General features: G+C 46.9%; 1 protein-coding gene across 20 annotated transcripts in view; it reads right to left on the bottom strand.

Moving 5' to 3' along the window:
* Positions 1–19,571, bottom strand: part of RBFOX2 (RNA binding fox-1 homolog 2) — a 323,477-nt gene that overhangs the window by 168,835 nt on the left and 135,071 nt on the right. The window contains exon 1 of one of the 20 annotated variants that reach the window (XM_062202926.1): positions 1,747–1,843. The exons of the other annotated variants lie outside the window; for them this stretch is intronic. Within the exon in view, the coding sequence (XP_062058910.1) occupies positions 1,747–1,761 (15 nt within the window). The 5' untranslated portion in view covers positions 1,762–1,843. Of the gene's footprint in view, positions 1–1,746; positions 1,844–19,571 lie in introns of those variants that run through there. 20 annotated transcript variants of the gene reach the window in all.

The following is a 19,571-nucleotide window of genomic DNA, read 5'->3' as shown; positions in this document are numbered from 1 at the left end:
TTTCAAATAAATAAATAAATCTCTTTAAAAAGATAATAATGAGATAGAGTTTATTGCCATTTACATAGTGGTACCCAAATTTTCAGGTGTGATGGCACACAGGAAAATGGTAATACTGTTATGACACAAAGTGGCAACTAAATGAGGGCACACATGGTTACAGTAACTGTGGGAACCTCAAGCCCCACCTGGCTGCCTGGGGGCCATGGGGACGGTCATCGTGTGCAATCCCCCACGTGTCATCTCGGTGGAGAAGCTCTGTCTGGGGCTTACAAGTGAAGGGGATTGAGACAAATACACAAATAATGAGCCCAAGCCCAGAGGAAGTAACTTGGGGGACTGTCCCTGTCTGCTTTCATCAAACGTAAATGGGTGAAAATGAGATTGATTTCCCTTGCTTTCTCTCCCAACTCCTTTTCCAAGCAAATCAAAAGACACAACAGCCCATCTTTCTGACAGACAATGCTCATCAATCCAGCCCGCACGGCTGCAGAGAGCCTAGGGACAGATGACTAGTTCACAGGGAGGTGAAAGCTGCTAGCGTGCATTAGCGTGTCAGGAAATTCTTTTGAATTCTTACAAATACAGTACTACAAAAATAAATCAATAGAGGGAGGAAATTACATTTCAAGGTCATATTCAAATACGAATAGAGAAACAAGAAAAGCAGTTCCTCCCAACACACACACACACTGTGACCAAGCTCCATCTGCACAAACCTAGTTTAAATTTTGCCTTCTGATATTTATAAATTTAGCCTGATTGAGCCAAGTAGGTTCCTGCAACTCCAGACATCTGGGCCGAAGGGCAAAGGGCAAAGGGAAACTTTCAAAGGCTGGCCAGTAGCCAAGGGCATCCCATCTAGTAGGCTCCCTTAGCAACACACAACAGCTGTCTGCTCAAGAGAGACACCGCCATCTTTGCACGGGACTATAGATGCTCTTGTTCTCACAGCTAAAACCCGGGGTGTGTGTGGTGGGGTGTTTCTGCACTATTTTCCCTGACATTCTGCTACAAATGGTCACATCTCATCATTCATAATCTTCTCCAACCCCAGATGATTTCCCTCTACCCCACATTACAATGCCAGTCAACAGCAAATTAGAATAATGGAAAGTATGTGTTAAGTTCCTGACATATATAAAATGCTTTATAATATCTGTTTATTAATTACTATCTGCTGCTACAGACTTGGCTTCTAACTAAGGGCAAGTCACTCCTTGTGATTTAATTACTTCCCTCATACAGTTTTAATAACAACAAGGACTTACTTTACAAGACTACTGCAAAGGATAGTATAATTACTAGACAAAAACTTACAAAAGCTTATTCCTAATTAAGGATCATGCCACCTAATTGAATATTCCAAGATTTAAAGACACAGCTCGTAATCAAGGTCAGCACCCCCCAAACAAAACACAGCGGACCCTGCCCCACCAGGGAGACTAAGCTCTGGAAGCAGCTAGCTCACTTCACCTGCCCCACTTGCCTTCCACAAACCGACCAAGCCCAGGGGATGCCACTGCGCTGGGAGCTCAGCCCTCGCGCTGGAGTCTAACAAGATAAACAACATTAGAAAAAGAAGCCACAATCGCTGCAAGGTTTAAACCCTAACACCTGTGAGCAGACTGGGACGTGGCAGTCCGTGCTCTGTGGGGAAGGCTGCTAGTGCGGGAGCAGAGCCTCGCGGCTTTCCACTCCTTATATGAGCAAGTGCAAGCCTCACCCACAGCACTGTGTACTCACCCAGAGGTACATCATGTCAGGCCCGGCTGCTCCAACTCAGCGCTCCGTTGGTCCTGGGCTGCAAAAAGGCACTTCAGTGACCCGCAGGAAAGGAGGTGCCAGAATGGGGGGCAAGGGTTCAGGGTGGGGAGAGCCCCCCAAAATCACTTGAGTTTAAAAATCCTTAAAAAAAAAAAAAAAAAAAAAAGACTGGTCTTCTCCCCCTCCTCCCTCCTCTCCAGCTGACTGTTCTGTTGTTCTCTCTCCTCCCTCTCTCCCTCCCTCCCTCCCTCCCCTTCTCTCTCTCTCCCTCCCTTTCCCCTCTCTCTCCTCTCCTCTCCCTCCCTCCCTCCCTCCCTCTCTCTCTCTCTGGGAGTTCCCGGCCCCAAGTGTCTGAACTGGAGTGCACAGCACACCCTCCAGATTTGCCTTCAGGGAATCTCTCTCTCATTCTACTTCTAGAAACACAGTCACCACTCACAAAGATTATTGCAAAAGACAGCAATGGGTGGGGTTAGTAATAAACCACCAGCACCAGTTTCTAGTGCTAGACATAAATTAGTCTAAAATGAATTCTTTCAACGCGGATGAAGCAATCAAAAGACTCTGCCTTCCAAGGCCAGGGCAAGTGAACCAAGCTTCCCCTCTACCCCATTTCTGGAGCCCCTTGCAGAAGCCAAGTGCACACACAGAACCTGCTCAGAGGCCACCTCCCGTCCCGCAAGGCCAGCCTGGCCCCACTGCTCTCTGTAGCCAGGAATTCTTACTCTTAGAAGAGTTTACAACACTGGAAAACTTAGATACACACTCAAATAGACTTTTCATCTTTTTTATTACTGCCACCCTCATTCATATAAACACAGCCCTCATGCTGAAGGGGAGAAGGACGAGGGTTTGAGAGTCAAGTGGATCCTGAGCCCCGAGCATGATACAGGCACCTTAGTAAGCATGAGGACAGGGTGGCTACCAGGCCTAAGTTTGAATTCCGGATCTGCAATTACTATCATTACAGCCCCGGGGGGGGGGGGGGGGGGTGATACACACTTTTGTTTCCTCAAGCAAAATACGGACAGAATATTCCTGTTGGAGCTGTAATTGGATCAAATCATATAACCCTGTAAACCACCACCATATTCCCCAGAACTGCACTTTCTAATTTTAGTTCACTATAAACATTTATTTATTGCCTCCCATATGTCTGGCCAAGCTTCTGTCCATGTGTCCAGCAGTGAATGCCAGTACCCATGTTCTTTCCTCACTTCTCTGACCGGTTTCTTCCCCCATTCAAACCCCAAAGTCTACCTCAGCATAACGGATCTCTGCCTCCCACCTCTGTGAGGCCTGGAGTTTGTAACACAGCGTTCAGCACTTCTGCTGGCCACTATGACAGGTATTCCTGTGCCAATCTTATCTCCTTTGCCCTGTCTTTCAGGGTGGAGAAATCTAAGATCTGGTCTTCACCTTTTTTGGCATTTCCTGTCTTCTACCTAGCATATGGTAGGTACACACAACAATCCCAGAGAATTACTATTTTGAGTAATCCTGTATTCCTTTAATTTGGGCAAAACAAAACAAAATAAAAAACAAAAGGGAGTGGGTGTTTAGCCTGGTAGCTAAGAGGCTTGTGTCCCACACCAGAATACATGGTTCAGTTCCTGGCTCTGGAACTCTAGCTTCCTACTAATGCAGACACTGGGCGGTAGCAGTAATGCCTCAAGTAACTGGGTTCCTGTCTCCCCCAGGAGAGAACTGCATTGCTCTCTTGGCTCCTGGTTTGGCCTTAGCCACTGCAAGGCATTTGGGGAGTGAAACAAACGGTGGGAGCTCTGTCTCTTCTCTCTCCCTGCTACTCTGCCTCTCAAATAATGGACACACACACACACACACACAGTCATCCGGCAGCCTCAGAGCTCTGCTTTCCCCCAGACGTGTTGAAACATCTCTCTCCTGTCTATAAAATCTCCAAGTATGGTCTGTAAAGCTCACTCAAGGCACACCCCACAGAGGGACAAGGTGCACTCACTCCCCCGACCTAACACCGCCCGTCTAGTGCTCTGGTCTTAGTTAACCTGCTAAGGTAGAGCTTCTCTTTCTCTTAATGTAGAAGTAAAGCCACTTTTCCTTTTCTTCCACCCTAAATGCGTGCCTTCTGCAGGAGAGCTTACAGTGCCTTTTCTCTCCTGGCACAGTAAACTCCCAGCTATTTAAACTTCAAAAGGTGGGGCAGCTGTTCCTAGCCTCACCCAAACCTTTTCTTTTTCTTATTCAGAACTTTGCTTCCTCCGAAGGCAGGATTACTTCATTTCTAGTACAAAAGAGTAAGAACTTCGAAGCCTAAAACTGAGATAGCCTGTTTTAATTGGGGGGAGGCCCCCCCCCCCCGCAAGTCTTGACATTCTATAAACTGTTACTTATCTTTTATACGTCCATAATTAATTTTATGTGCAACTTTCCCTTCATTCTCACAGCCCATGCCCTAGATCGTAAGTCACCAGCCTTCCCTATACTCCACTCTAAATAACTATACTAAAATCACACTGATTAGAGATTATATTGTAGTCTCTTCAAACTCTTTGAAGCACTTGTTATTACTCTTTTTTTTTTTTTTTTCTTTTTGACAGGCAGAGTGGACAGTGAGAGAGAAGAGAGACACAGAGAAAGGTCTTCCTTTTTCCATTGGTTCACCCGCCAATGACCACTGCGGCCGGCGCACCGTGCCGATCCAAAGTCAGGAGACAGGTGCTTCTCCTGGTCTCCCATGCGGGTGCAGGGCCCAAGCACCTGGGCCATCCTCCACTGCCTTCCCAGGCCACAGCAGAGAGCTAGACTGGAAGAGGAGCAACCAGGACAGAATCTGGCACCCCGACCAGGACTAGAACCGGGGATGCCGGTGCTGCAGGCAGAGGATTAGCCTACTGAGCCGCTGCACCAGCCTGTTATTACTGTTAACCTTCATTCTTAACCAAGTATCAACTAAACAAACACAAAACAACCCACATATTTACACTATCACTTCATGGTACTACCTTTTGAAAAGTTTGGGATGGGATAAACAGAAACATGTATGTGCAGCAGAGCTGAGAAAAAAACCTTCAAAATGAAGTGAAAACAACCAAAATACATCACAGAAACTTGGGAAGCTACTCGTGAAACCACGGGGAGATGGGGGCCCCTCCTGTAAATTCCCATTGTGGATGTGACTCTGCCTGTTAATTTTTAAAATTTGGTGAACAGCCTGATCAAAAAGAAAATTCTCTGTGTTTCCTGCGCGCGCGCACACACACACACACAGGCATGCAGTGAGTCTTGAATCATGCTCCTGCATGCCCATATTTCCTTACCTTTAAAAAAAAGTAGGAGGAAACAATTTTTCATTCCAATCACCAAAGTCAAACAAGGAAGCCTATGCCTCACAGCTAGGCGAGATTCCCATTAAGAGACACCAAGGGTCCTAACTGCACCTTCTGGGGGCAGTGTGACGAAGACCCCAGTCTCAGAGGAGATTAAGATGCACACACGCCTCTTTCTATCAGCAGGACTGGTATCGTCCTGTGTGCCTGTCCTGAGCAGCCCAGCCTCAGTTCAGAAGGGAGTGACCTGAGCACGGGAGAAGGACACCTTCTAGACAGGGCCCACAGAAGTCTCTGGCAGGCTTGCTCCTAGGAAAGAAAACTCAATCTAGGATGCAACCTGGGTGCTTGCCGATACTTCTAATCTTACAATGGCATGCTGAATTCTTGCTTCTGCAAGTGCTAGAGTTTGCAACATGGAAAGGTGAAAGAGTCTGGAGCCACATTTTATACTCTCCATCTCAAAGTCTAGGCATTCAGGAGACCATTTGTTTTATGTGTGTCTGTCTGAGGTTGTAAAAGACTGGTAGGCAGCGTGCACATGTGGTGAGCCAGCACAACTTCTCAAAAAACATACCTGAGAAATCAGGCACTGAAAATTCTCCCAAGGAAACTGGAGGCGACCTTCTGTACGTTAACTTGCATTCCATTCCCTCAGGACTGGCGGAGCCCACCCAGACTCACCACAGTACACCGTACTAGGGAAATGGGACTCAGAGCTCAGCTGAATTTGACTTTAGAAACCAGAAAACAAACAAGCAAACCAAAAAAAAAAACCCTGAAAGAGTGGGCTCTCTTTTTTTTAAAGATTTATTTTATTTATTTGAAAGACAGAGTTAACAGAGAGAGGTAGAGACAGAGAGAGAGGTCTTCCATCCGCTGGTTCACTCCCCAGATGGCCGCAATGGCCTGAGCTGAACCAATCCAAAGCTAGGAGCCAGGAGCTTCTTCTGGGTCTCCCACACGCATGCAGGGGCCCAAGGATTCAGACCATCTTCTGCTGCCTTCCCAGGCCATAGCAGAGAGCTGGATAGGAAGAGGAGTAGCCGGGACTCGAACCAGTGCCCATATGGGATGCCAGCGCTTCAGGCCAGGGTTTTAACCTGCTGCACCACAGCACTGGCCCTGAATGGGCTCTTTTTACCTCACTTCCTCTCACCAGAATTCTGTTACTCAAAATACATCTGGCCAGCGCCGTGGTTCAACAGGCTAATCCTCCGCCTTGCAGCGCCAGCACACTGGGTTCTAGTCCCGGTCGGGGCGCCGGATTCTGTCCCAGTTGCCCCTCTTCCAGGCCAGCTCTCTGCTATAGCCCTGGAGGGCAGTGGAGGATGGCCCAAGTGCTTGGGCCCTGCACCCCATGGGAGACCAGGAGAAGCACCTGGCTCCTGCCTTCGGATCAGCGTGGTGCGCCGGCCGCAGCACGCCGGCCACGGAGGCCATTGGAGGGTGAACCAACGGCAAAAGGAAGACCTTTCTCTCTGTCTCTCTCTCTCACTGTCCACTCTGCCTGTCAAAAAAAAAAAAAAAAATCCATGGGCCAATATGGGCAGCAGGGCACTGGCCTCATGGCAGACAGGAGTAAAGACATGGTGGCCACACTCAGGGAGGGGATCTAAACCACACTGGGAGTCACATCAGGGGGCATCCCACTCGGCTTGCTCATGCCAGTGCAACACCGCCAGCAGCAGCCACCAGCCCCGAGGAACCATGATGCATCTCAAGTTTGCAGGTGTGGTCTCCACAGCAGTTTCACCAGACCCCTACAAGGCAGGCCTTCTACCTCCTCCACACATCAAAGGGAACTGAAGCCTGCCGTGGTTAAATGATAGCTCATGGTCTCGTGGCTGGCAAGAAAAGGAGCCAAAAGTTGAACACAAGTATCTACTCATCCATCAGATCAAATCAAGACAGGCACAAATCACTGGAAATTTTATGCTGGCTGTAAACCTGTACTCTACCTTTGCCCATTTTTAAGACTTAAAACAACAAATGACAGAGATTAGGTATGGGATTCAGTATATACCCTGTACATGAGTTCCTATAGTCCTGGCAACTTCCTGTGAGCTATGGCTACCTCCTATGTTGTCTAAAATAAGCTCTAGACCTAAATGTAGAGAAAAGGGTCCATCTCAAATCTGATCTCTTAGAAAAAGGCACAAAGGTGCTTTTAGAGCTCGTCCCTCAATTTTTTTTTTTTTTTTTGGACAGGCAGAGTGGACGATAGAGGGAGACAGAGAGAAAGGTCTTCCTTTTTGCCGCTGGTTCACCCTCCAATGGCCAACGCAGTAGGTGCACTGCGGCCGGCGCACCGCACCGTTCCGATGGCAGGAGCCAGGTGCTTCTCCTGGTCTCCCATGGGGTGCAGGGCCCAAGCACTTGGGCCATCCTCCACTGCACTCCCTGCCCACAGCAGAGAGCTGGCCTGGAAGAGGGGCAACCGGGACAGGATCGGTGCCCTGACCGGGACTAAAACCCGGTGTGCCGGCGCCGCAAGGTGGAGGATTAGCCTACTGAGCCGCGGCGCCGGCCATCGTCCCTCAATTTTTAGGGGACCCAGAACTACCATCCCTAAAATAGGATACTACATTATCTTGAGAGCCCTGTTTCTCCTCATCATTAAAGTTTCATTTCTATTCTCAGCCAACCTCCTCTACTTTCCACCTTGCTCCAGTAACTCTTCCACTACAATTTTTGACTTAGTTAAATCCTCTATCCCAAACATTTTTTGTCATTAGCTAACCCACTCCAGTTGTGTCTTCCATTCTCTCCTTTTTCCAACTTGGATCCCATGGTCCAAAATTATAATGCTGCCCTTGCAAATCATTTGTGCTCTCCATCACTGTCAACTGGCAAAACGCCAATCCCGATTAAATACATTCACCTGCCTTCCTCACAGCTGTGCCCTGTCAGCTGAAGGTTGCTGGAGAAACATCACAGAGCCAAGGGGATGGACTTCACGCTCACACACCTCAAACGCGTGCTGGAGAACGCCAGCCATCCCATCAAAGTTGCCCTGTAATGACTACTGCCTTCGCCTCAAACCTCCCTCATTCTCCTCCTACGACCACTCATCCTGGTGCCCTCTTAAATGTGTCGTTTGACTGCAGTCCATGTAAACTCTTTCCACTGCTGTGGAAGTCAATCTGGCAATGTCTACTGAATGCTGAAATGAGCATCATCGCGCTCAGCATTTTCACCTCCGAACAGCCTGACTCAGGGAAGCCCCAGTGCAGAGGGAAGGCTCACCGCAGCATCTGTAGGAGCCCCACCTCCAAAATTAAAACCTAAATGGCCAGTGACAGGTAAATGGACTAAATGAAGCATGATTTTAAGACATTCTCTCTTGTTTGTTTTGGCAGCATGCACAGTAAAATTCTAACAATTCAGAGATTATTAGCATGGCCTTGAGCAAGGAGGCTGTGCAAATCCAGAAAGCCTCCGTCCTGGGACAGGAAGTCCCCTTCTAGCCCCTTACTTCCCTCCAGCTACTGCCACTTGCCTGCTCCCCACTTCCGACTTCTCAAAGGCTGTCTAGGCCCATCTCCATCTCGGAACCTTCCAATTCTTCAATCTACTTAAAATAAAGGTTAGCCTAGAGCAAGTCTGTCCCCTCCCTCACAGGCCTTTAACCCCTTCATTCCCCTCCTTGAAATCCCCCACTCCATCGTCATCCTTCATAAGGCTGGTTCCTCTGGTCTTTCAGCTCTCATCCTAAATGTCACTCTCTCAATGACACTCTTCAGACTACTCTAACTACTTGAAGTTATAAAGAAAGTCTCTGCTACTCTGCCCTGTTTATCTTCTTCCTAACAGTGATCCAAATCTCTATTTATGCATTTGTTTTCCTGTTTGTCATAGAGTCCTCCATTAGAAAGCAATATTTTGTGTATATGAGTTACAACGGAGATCTTCTACTACGGAACATTTTATCCTTTGACTTTGGTTAGGGAAGGTCAGAGTTATTTGTAGGAGTTTCTGGCACTCCAGCAGCTGTCTAACCAAGTCCTATAAATAAAGTTAGAGTGCTAATTTCACCCTAGTTACCAAAAGGACTCAAAGCCTTGCCAGAGCTGTAAGCCATAAATACATGCTGGCGTCAATGGCTTTTCAATGTTACAGTTTGAACCAATAGTAACATGAAAAGGTAGTTCGAATTTGGTCATTCACTTTAAGCTAATTTGATCAACTTTCCAAATTGCCTCCTTTCCAATACTATAAAGTTATTCTTTTTGGCACAATAAAATAATAGCATCCCAATTCAAGCGCCACTTCAATCAAGCTTGCTGAACATAAGTTAATTAACTGAAGTCTAGAACCATGTCATCCACCACACAGCCACTAATCATGTTTGACTACTTGAATTTAATTTAATTAAAATTAAAATTTCAGAGGATGGGCGTTTGGTGGTGTAGTTGAGTCATCCCACACAGGAATGCCTGGAAATTTGATTCCTGCCCTCAGCGCCAGCTTCCCACCAAGGCGGGTCCTAGGAGGCGGCAGTGAGGGCTCAAGTCTCCTGCCACCCACATGCAGTTCCTGGCTTTGGGCTGGCCACTTCTGGCCACGGCAGGCATGTGGGAAGTAAACCTGCAGATGGGAGGGCTAACACTAGCTCACTCTCTCTCTCTCTGTGCCTTTCAAATAAATAAATGCTAAACAACAACCAAAACTACAATTTCAGTTCCTTAGTTATATTAGCCAAATGTCAAGTGCTCAAGAGCCACATGTACATAGCAGCTATCACAGAGGACAGGGCAGACAACATTTCCATCATCATAAAAAGCTCCACTGATGAGACTGTTCTGGAACATGGCAATAGCCAAGAAGCACAAAGGCCCTCTTAGTGTCCAGAATCTCAAGACGCATTCATACTTCTATCACAGGACGGCTCTGCCAGGTCTTCTCTCTGAACCCAGCTGTTTTTATTTTGGCAATATTTGTTCCCTAGCTGGCTAACTGCCCACCAAAAATTTTTAAAAGCAAATTAGCAAAGGAAACTCAGAAGCAGTAGCAAGCGCCGAGGAAAGAGGAACACCTGCTAGAGGCAGCCACACCACGAATGAGAGAGAACAGAAAAAAATCTAATAAGCAGGTAAAATATAAGGAAAACGAGACAAGAAAATGAAGTCATTTAGTAAAAGAAAACCAACAAAAACTGAAATATCTTTTACTCTACTGAACAATAATGGCTATTGACGACAGTGTTAAACCATTAAGCAGGGTTTGGCACTGTAGTGGATTAAGCTGCTGCCTGTGATGCCAGAATCCCAGAGGGGTGCGAGTTCGAGTCCCAGCTGTTCCACTTCCTATCCAGCTTCCTGCTAATGTGCCTGAGAGGGCAGCAGAAAATGGCTCAAATTGCCTAGGTCCCTGCCACCCCACTGGGAGACTGGATGAAGCTCCTGGCTTTGGCCTGGCCCACCCCTGGCCATTGGAGCCATCCGGAGAGTGAATCAGGTTTTGGGAAGACCTGTGTGTGTAACTCCGCCTTTCAAATAAATTAAATAAAAATGTTTTAAAATATTAAGCAGTGCCCACTATTTTACTGTTAACTAGAAATAAACTATATAGATATAACATATTTTAGAAGGACTTCTTCCCAAAAAAACTAAATCTTAAACATCTTGGTTCTTAAAGAAGGACCTCAGCTAGATGGAATATTCAATCACTAAAAGAACTCATTTCTAAAATATTCTGCACAAATTCAAGAGTTCAGTTCAACTACTGTGAAGGACTGTTTCTCATGGAGCAGGGACAGCTATAGGAGCAGGATAACACTTGCTTGTGTCCATCCCTACAATGGGACGCGGCACATAGCACAGTACCAGTGGTTCAAGAAAGAGAAGAAACAAAGGAGGAATTATACAGAAGAAGGCAGGGACACCTGATGCCTCCAGGGCAAAGTCACTGAGGAGGGAAAGACAGCAACTTTTCACTGTATCTTTGGATTTCTGTATCTTTTTGAATTCTGACTCATGTAAGTGTCTTTATTAAAAAAACAAATAACAATCCCCTTAGATTTTAAAAAGCCAGTGTTCTATCCCCCAGGAAATATATAATGTAACAGATAACCCAGACTTCAAAAATCTAAAGAAAAAAATAATACTTTTTCCTTTACCATGACTAGAAAAACCAAATATATCACCCATGTTTATTTAATTTTCTTTATTATGAGCCACAGTACGTTGAACATCCTGTAGCTAAATTTTCACACACCCTGGTCAAACTTTTTTTAAAGAGTCATGGGCTCCTCCAATTTTTCTTGTTTTTTATTTGACAGACACAGAGACAGAGACAGACAGACAGCCTCGATCTGCTGGTTCACTCACCAAGTACCTGCAATAGCTTTGGCTGGGCCTGGGCCAGGGGCCAAGGCAAGGAGTTGGAAACTCAACCCAGGCCTCCCATATGAGTGGCAGGACTCCAATTACCTGGGTCATCTCACTACCTCTCAGGGGCTGCCCCAGCAGGGAGCTAAGAGTCCGGAGACAGAGCCTGCACGTCTATACCAGACACAGGCACGTTAACTATTGCTTAACTAGCAGGCCAAATGCTTGCCACCATTCTTATTTCATATTATTTCACTTAAGAAACTCTGCATACAAATGTGTAAGTTTCAAGGGGGGAAAAAAACCCACCTTACTGGGTGACATGGTTGAGACCCTCCCAGCAACGCTACAGAGAGATCTCCTGCACACAGCAGGCAAGTCACTCCGACATCCCCGGGGCTGAGAATGCTAGTGATTTCTTAATGTACTTTCCTTTTTTTTTTTTTTAAAGAAAGCTTTTATTTAATAAATATAAATTTCACAGATATAGCTTTTGGAATATAGCGGTTCTTCTCAACATACCCGCCCTCCCACCTCTACTTCCTCTCCCATCCCATTCTTCATTAAGATTCTTAATGTACTTTCTTCCCTTTTTCCTTAGTAACAAACCCCTAGTTTTCATCTCGGCATAGTACTATAAACACCCCCTCACCTCCCAAATAAAAGGACTACAGCTCCCAGTCTCCCCTGCAGCTGGATGTGGCCGTAAGATTTCTGGCCAAGGAGACAGCAGCAGCAATGCTATGCGTGACTTCTCAGAAATCTTCCGCCTCTCAAACCGCTGCATGGAAATGGGCAGACGGCGGCTGCAGCCATGACAACCATCCAGGTCAATCTCCCGACAAGCAGACAGCACGAAGGATCCTAACCCTGCAGAATCACATCCACCCTGGGCTGCCTACTTTGTGATTTCTTTCTCTTCTTTTCTGTGAAAGACAAATAAAATAAGCCTTCTTTGATTAAGCCTCTTTGTCTCTTTGTGGGGAGCTTTTTTTGTTTGTTTTTAAGATTTTATTTTTTTGAGAGAGAATTACAGACATAGACAGGGAGAGACAGAGAGAGGTCTTCCATCAGCTGGTTCACTCCCCAGATGGCTGCAATGACCGGAGCTGAGCAGTTCGGAAGCCAGGAGCCAAGAGCTTTATCCAGGTCTCCCACGCACGTGCAAGGGCCCAAGCACTTGGGCCATCCTCCAATACTTCCCCAGGCCATAACAGCTGGATAGGAAGAGGAGCAGCTGGGACATCCATATTGGATGCCAGCATCATAGGAAGCAGCTTTACTCACTATGCCGGTGTTAGTAAAACGGCCGCAGTCTTATCTATGGCGTGATCTACACCCCGACACCATCCTAGGCTCTAGCCCCCCCCCACCACGGCTGGAAGCCAAGTGACCCCATGGCCCGATCACAGGTGTCAGCTCCACCCCCTTCCTAAGGGGATTCACAGCTCCTACTTCCCTGCCCACACCTCCAAAGGTTTAAGAGGACCTGTTCCTGAACACCTGGCTTTCTCTCTGTCTCCTGATTTTTCTCTCTCGCTCTCTTGATCTCTCTCTTAGGCTATTCTTCTCCCTCTTTTTCCTTCTTCGCCCCTTCCCTCCAGCCTGTTGGGTTTGCTCCCAGTAAACCGTTTCCCTTACTCCGGTGTTTGGTGTGTTCTGTGGTGGCCTTACAGCCAGCCCTATTAAAAATGTTTAGGAGGGGCCAGCTCCCTGGTGCAGTGGGTTAATCCTCCACCTGCGGCGCCAGCATCCCATACGGGTGCTGATTCTAGTCCCAGCTGCTCCACTTCCAGTCCAGCTCTCTGCTATGGCCTGGGAAAGCAAAAGATGGCCCAAGTCCTTGGGCCCCTGAACCCACGTTGGGGACCAGGAGGAAGCGCCTGGCTCCTGGCTTCGGATCGGCGCAGCTCCGGCCATTTGCAGCCATTTAGGGGGTGAACCAATGGAAGGAAGACCTTTCTCTCTGTCTCTCCCTCTCACAATCTATAACTCTACCTCTCAAATAAATAAAATCTTTAAAAAAATGTTTAGGGGCCGGCGTACAGTGTAGTAGGTTAAGCTTCTGCTTGCAGAGCCCGCATTCCATGTGGATGCTCGTTTGAGTCCTGGCTGCTCCATTTCCGATCCAGCTCCCTGCTAATGACCTGGGAAAGCGGCAGAGGTAGTCCCAGTGTTTGGGCCATCTCTGTCTGTAGCTCTGCCTCTCAAGTAAATAAATAAACCTTTAGAAAAATGCTTTAGGGCCAGCGCCGTGGCTCAATAAGCTAATCCTCCGCCTTGAGGCGCCGGCACACCGGGTTCTAGTCCCGGTCGAGGCACCGGATTCTGTCTCGGTTGCCCCTCTTCCAGGCCAGCTCTCTGCTGTGGCTAGGGAGTGCAGTGGAGGATGGCCCAAGTGCTTGGGCCCTGCACCCCATGGGAAACCACGAGAAGCACCTGGCTCCTGCCATCGGATCAGCACGGTGCACCGGCCGCGGCGGCCATTGGAGGGTGAACCAACAGCAAAGGAAGACCTTTCTCTCTGTCTCTTTCTCTCACTGTCCACTCTGCCTGTCAAAAATAAAAAAATAATAATAATAAAAAAAGAATAATGCTTTAAATGTTTAAAAAATAATTTATTCATTCAGTAGAAAAAATACTACACACACACACACACATATATATATTCTACTTAGTATGCAACAACGAATCACTAAAAAATAGAGTGCTGTCTGAAAAATACAGACAACATGTGAGCTCCTCTGCTGCAGGAAGACGATCTCTAACCTGTGCACTAAGGCACAGGCAGCACAAGCCATCTATTTTGATTGGTGGTAATCATTTCATAAATGTTTAATTTCAACAATGACATGGTTTTTTGCTCTTGAGAGAAAATGACTTAATCACTTTAATTTTTGCACTTACAAATGATTTAATGCATCCAAAATGTATTTTAAATTTTTAAAGAAGCAAATGAATTCACTTCGTAGGGACCATCAACTCATCTTTGAGACCACTTCTGGTAACTACTGCAATCCATTCACACACTGTGCAAGAGTCATAGCAGTGTTGTGTGGTTCAATTCACGGTCAAATAACTTTAAGAAAGATGCTAAACAATTTTACTATTTGCCCAATCTCAGATTTTCAAACCCTTTTGACAGGAAACTAAAGTTAACCTGTGCTTTTTACAAATTCCACATATACTCCCAGGAGGAAAAGCAGCTATCCAGGGGTGTGAGAGATGGGCTGACAAGTGGGCAGAGACCAAGAATCTGCTGCAATCCAAAGGGCTGCACGGGGATAAGGGGGTGTGAGTGACAGACTCCGACAGCTGGAGGGCTTTGCTTCCCAGAAGGGAAACCGAGGGAAGGGCTACAGGGCGGTTCCTGTGAGGCTCCCTGGTCCTCCAGAGGACACTCCCATGATGGAAGGCCCACGCAGGGGTCTTGCGTGCGTGAAAAGGAAGCCAAGCGACTTCTGCCTACCAGGAAAAACTGAAATCACACTATTTTCTGAGAAGATAACCTAATCCACACTATACTGGATCAAACCATTCTATCCCAGACCTAAACCTAACCAAAGGATTCAGCATCAAAGCTTTCCTATACTAAATTTATTATCAGGTTCTGACTATACTTTTAGTAACATAAATGAGTTCAGTGGGATCTACTTTAATTATTTCTGAAACACGGTTTATTTTTAGTAAACACAACAGTCCCCTACATGGGAAGTTACAACCAGCCAAAAATGCCCTGTGAGGAGATAAAATCCTATTTATAGGCTATCAGTTGCTCCTTGCTAGGGCTGTAACATAGTTTCCACGTTCAGTCTGATATGCCCTCCCTGACTTCTTTGCTCTCTAATGTTCCTTTCATGCTGAAGTCTCCCACATTCCCTTTATCTCTGCAGGTGTTTAAATTAGGCTACTCCGTGGTGGGGGAAGGGCCGAAGAATCCTGCCCTAGGCCTTCTCCCACAGGAGAGTTTTAGGTAAACTTCCGGAATTTACAATGGGAGGATCTCCGTGCAGTGGGCGTTCTGGGAAGGAATCCTGTGAACAGTCACAACACCGAGATCCTGCAACCCAGGAAACCACGCACCTGGCAAAGGGGACCCGTGGCGGAGCACATCTGTGTCCTGAACCTGTGTCTGGCTTATGTGAAAGTTTCCCTCTTTTAAAAACACAACAAGAATAAACATCAAGGTATTTTAATGTACAGGACAGGATATTCTGTAATCAAGAGAAATCTAATCAAAGAGCCCAAAATAACAATGCAAGAGATTTTAAATTTCCTTGAACATGTGGTCTCAGGGATTCCATTATTATTACTATATTTTACCTTAGGGGCTGGCATCTTTAAATTCCCCACTTAACATGCTAATTGGCTGAATCTTCCTCCCCTAGCCTCTGGCTATGACTCCATCAACAACTCTACAAGGCCAAACCAGCAAACCATTCCACTGTTTCCTACCACCATCAGTGGCAAGAGCCACATGTCACCTTACCACCACCCAGCTGTGCCCCACTCCAGACCCTGGATGAAATTTTAAATGAACCTTAATTTTACTGCTCTACCACATCCTAACTCCTTTTACCTCTAAACCCCAGAAACATTTGCCTCTGGCTTACTTGGTTTTGTTTTTTACATACTGCCTTTTGTTGTTAATTCCTTGTTTGAAGGTTTTACAACCTGAATGAACTGCAAGTTCTACCCAACTAAGAATGCCCAGAGGGCAAGGATAAGGACGGCACTGCTCAGTCTCCCCAGTGTCAAGTCAAGCAGCTGGCATACTAACAGGCACACGGTAAATAAACATGGCTAAGATGTCTGTTGAGCGGAACTGGGTGGCAGAGACATTATGTGAGCGTACTGCTTGCAGGACGCAGGCACACAGCTAGGAAAGCCCAGCACCACAGGCAGTTCCTGAGACAAGGGAGAAGGACAACAGCGCCCCCCTTCCTCTGGCGGCAGGTGCTCAGGGAGGTGACGAGCAACAGGACAAATGACGACACTGCCTTACTCCAGGGAATGCCTCCTTCCCCAGTAAGGCCCAGGCTCCCCTCTCATCCTCCACAGCACCTGAGGATGACTCACTCATCAGACAGCGTTTTTACTTACAACAAAACAGATGAATCTTAAACTCGGTAAAAATAACCCAAAGTGAACATCAATAAATGCTACTTGATTATACAAGTGAGAAAATACCTTTAAATTTTCTTCTTCAATTATTGTGAAGTCTATAAAAATTGTTATTTCCTGTTTTTGGTTTGTTATTTCCCATTTGAAAAGCAGACAGAGATTTTCTGGGATGACCAGAGCTGAGGTGCGGGCACGCATAATCAAATGAACTCTCCAAGGATAAGAGTTTGGCCTGCTGGCTAAGACGCTGATCAGAGTGCCTGGGTCTGGGTCCCAGCTCTGGCTCCTGACTCCAGCTGACTGCTCATGCAGCCCCTGGGAAGCGGTGGTGACGGCTCACACAGCTGGGTCCTGGATGGACTTCCCTATTCCGAGCTTCAGACTGACTTAGCTCCAGCTGTTGCAGGCTTTTGGGAACTAGAGGATGGGAGTAAGCTCTCTACCTATCTCTCAAATAAATACTTTTAATGAACTCTCAAAATCATTTTCCAGAGGCAGGTAGGTCCTGAAGAAAGAACTAAAGTTCAGAAGTAAAACAGTCTGGAATCAAACTGCCAAATGATTTTAGCTGTGAATTTGAGCAAGTATGTTGACCTCTCTTAACCTCTTTTGTGACCTATAAATCATAGTCACTAGGGAAATTAGCAATAGTACACATAAAATCCCCAGGCCAGTGCCTGGCTTAATAAACTGCAATTCTTAATAGATCTGCCTATCTAATTTTCTCAGGCCACAACAAAAGAAAATGATTTCTTGGCAAATCGGACACTGAGAACTTCTACCATATATATTTTTTTAATTGGTAGCAATACAGCATCAGTAAGAACGCACCTAATTTTCTCTGTATATTTAAAAGTAAAACCTCGGACAAGCACTCGGTTTAGTGGTTAAGAGGACCACACCCATACTGGAGTGCTTGGGTTCAACTTCTGGCTCTGACCCTAGCTTCCTGCTAATGTGATGTGGTGGTCCCTGGGGAGGCAGCTGTGATGGCTCGAGTGACCGGGTTCCCGCCTTCCATGGGAAAGACCTGGACTGAGCTCCCTGCTCAAGCCCTGATGAGAGCCACGACAGGAGTTTGGGGAGTGAATCAACAGATGTGCTCATGCACCTGTGTGCTCCTTCTAATAAAAATTGATGAAAAATAAAAAACAAAATCTGAAGGAAGAGAAACACAAAGCATTCAACTGGACAAGGTATCCTTACTAAATCAGATGCCTAGGATACATTTTTTAAAAGATTTATTTTACTTATTTGAAAGGCAAAGTAGGGGCCAGTGTTGTGGCTTAACATGTTAAACTACCACCTGCAACACCACCAGCATCCCATATGGCCGCCAGTTCAAGTCCTGGCTGCTCCACTTATGATCCAGCTCCCTGCTAATGTACCTGGGAAAGCAGTGGAAAATGGCTTAAGTCCTTGGGCCCCTGCACCCACGTGGGAGACCTGGATGAAGCTCCTGGATTCTGGCTTCGGCTGGCCCAGCCCCAGCTGTTGGCGGCCATTTGGGGAGTGAACCAGTGGATGGAAGACCTCTCTCTCTCTCTCTCTCTCCCTCCCTCCCTCCCTCCCTCCCTCTCTAACTAGCCTTTCAAATAAATAAAATAAATATTTAAAAAGAAAAAGAAAGGCAAAATAAAACAGAGGGAGAGACACAGAGACAGAGATATTCTACCCACTGGTTCACTCTCCAAATGGCTGCAACAGCCGGTGCTGGGCCAGGCCGGAGCCAGGAGCCAGGAGCCAGGAGCTCCGTCCAGGTCTTCCACATGGGTGGCAGGAGCCCAAGGACTTGAGCCGTCACTGCTGTCTTGCTAGGCTTGTTAGCAGGGAGCTAAATCCTAAGTGAAGCAGCCAGGACTTGATCCCTTGCTCCAATATGGGATTAACCCACTGCGTCAGGATAATTTATTAGTAAAAAAACAAAGCTCTTCAAATGAGGAAAAATCTGCATCTCAATGATGGGATTCCAGGCAGAGATGAACCCAGCATTGCTCTTCCTCTACCACAGAAAAGCTATGGGTAATGTGAGCCCAGTATTGCTCTACCTCTACCACAGAAAAGCTATGGGTAATGGAGATTTTGTTTTAAGTCTCTTTGAGAGTCCACTCCGGCTTTAAACTAGAGATACTTACCTGACTATCATAAACACAAGGCAGAGAGAACACAAAACACCTGCACCTGCAGGAAGAAATAGGGGGAGAGGGGCCTGGCTTCGAAAGGCGAGGACTCCTTCAAGGAGGAGGGAGGAAACTGATGGCTCCCCACCTCCTGGGGCTGCTTTCAGGTGACAGAAGCCGGCTCAGCCGTTCCCCTGCTCTAGTCACAGTTGTGGAAGAGACAATGACGCACGGTCTTTCTGCAGTGCGGGACTGAGAGATGTTGAGGAGTTAAAGTGTTCAGAATTTCAGAGTGAAAATGCTGGCAGGACTTCCAGGGCTTTTCTCGCCAGCCCAGTGGAATGGAAGAAAGTCTGGGCATTAGAGCCAGATGGGCCTTCCCAGCTAAGTGACCTTGGGCAAGGTGGACAGCCTCTCCCGCCCCCGCTCTCTCATCTGTAAAATGAGGTGAGCAGCATGTGCCCTGCAGAGTTATGAGGACTCAGTAATCTAACAAATGAAGAGCAAACTGCCGCTGAACAGGTACTCAGTACCCGTCAAATGTTTCTCCCGGGACCGCAGGCTAGAGCTGTGTAAAACACTGATGTAAACCCAGATCTATTCACACCATGAGTGCACACTCACTCCCCATCAGCTCCCTCTCATTTGCAGGAAGGGAATCCGGTAACTTCCAAGGTTACACTGTTGATTATTGGTAGAATTAGGGCTAAGAACCAGTTCCGTCAAGCTCGGGGCATTTCACCCTGCCTCATCACAAACACTCCCAGCAAGAAAACAAGCTAACTGCCCTGTCAGCGTTCCCTGTGATTCAGACACCTAAGAGTTAAACACTCAGCCCCAGCGAGGGCTCCAGAGAGCTGTGGTCAGCCATCCTGGACTTCTCGTGGGAGGAGGCCGGAGAGGCTCTGAAATCCACTCCT

The sequence above is a fragment of the Lepus europaeus genome, chromosome 10, assembly GCF_033115175.1.
Source record: "Lepus europaeus isolate LE1 chromosome 10, mLepTim1.pri, whole genome shotgun sequence".
Classification (NCBI taxonomy): Eukaryota; Metazoa; Chordata; class Mammalia; order Lagomorpha; family Leporidae; genus Lepus; species Lepus europaeus.
Note: the sequence above shows the minus strand (reverse complement) of the source record. Positions and strands in the feature narration are given on the sequence as shown.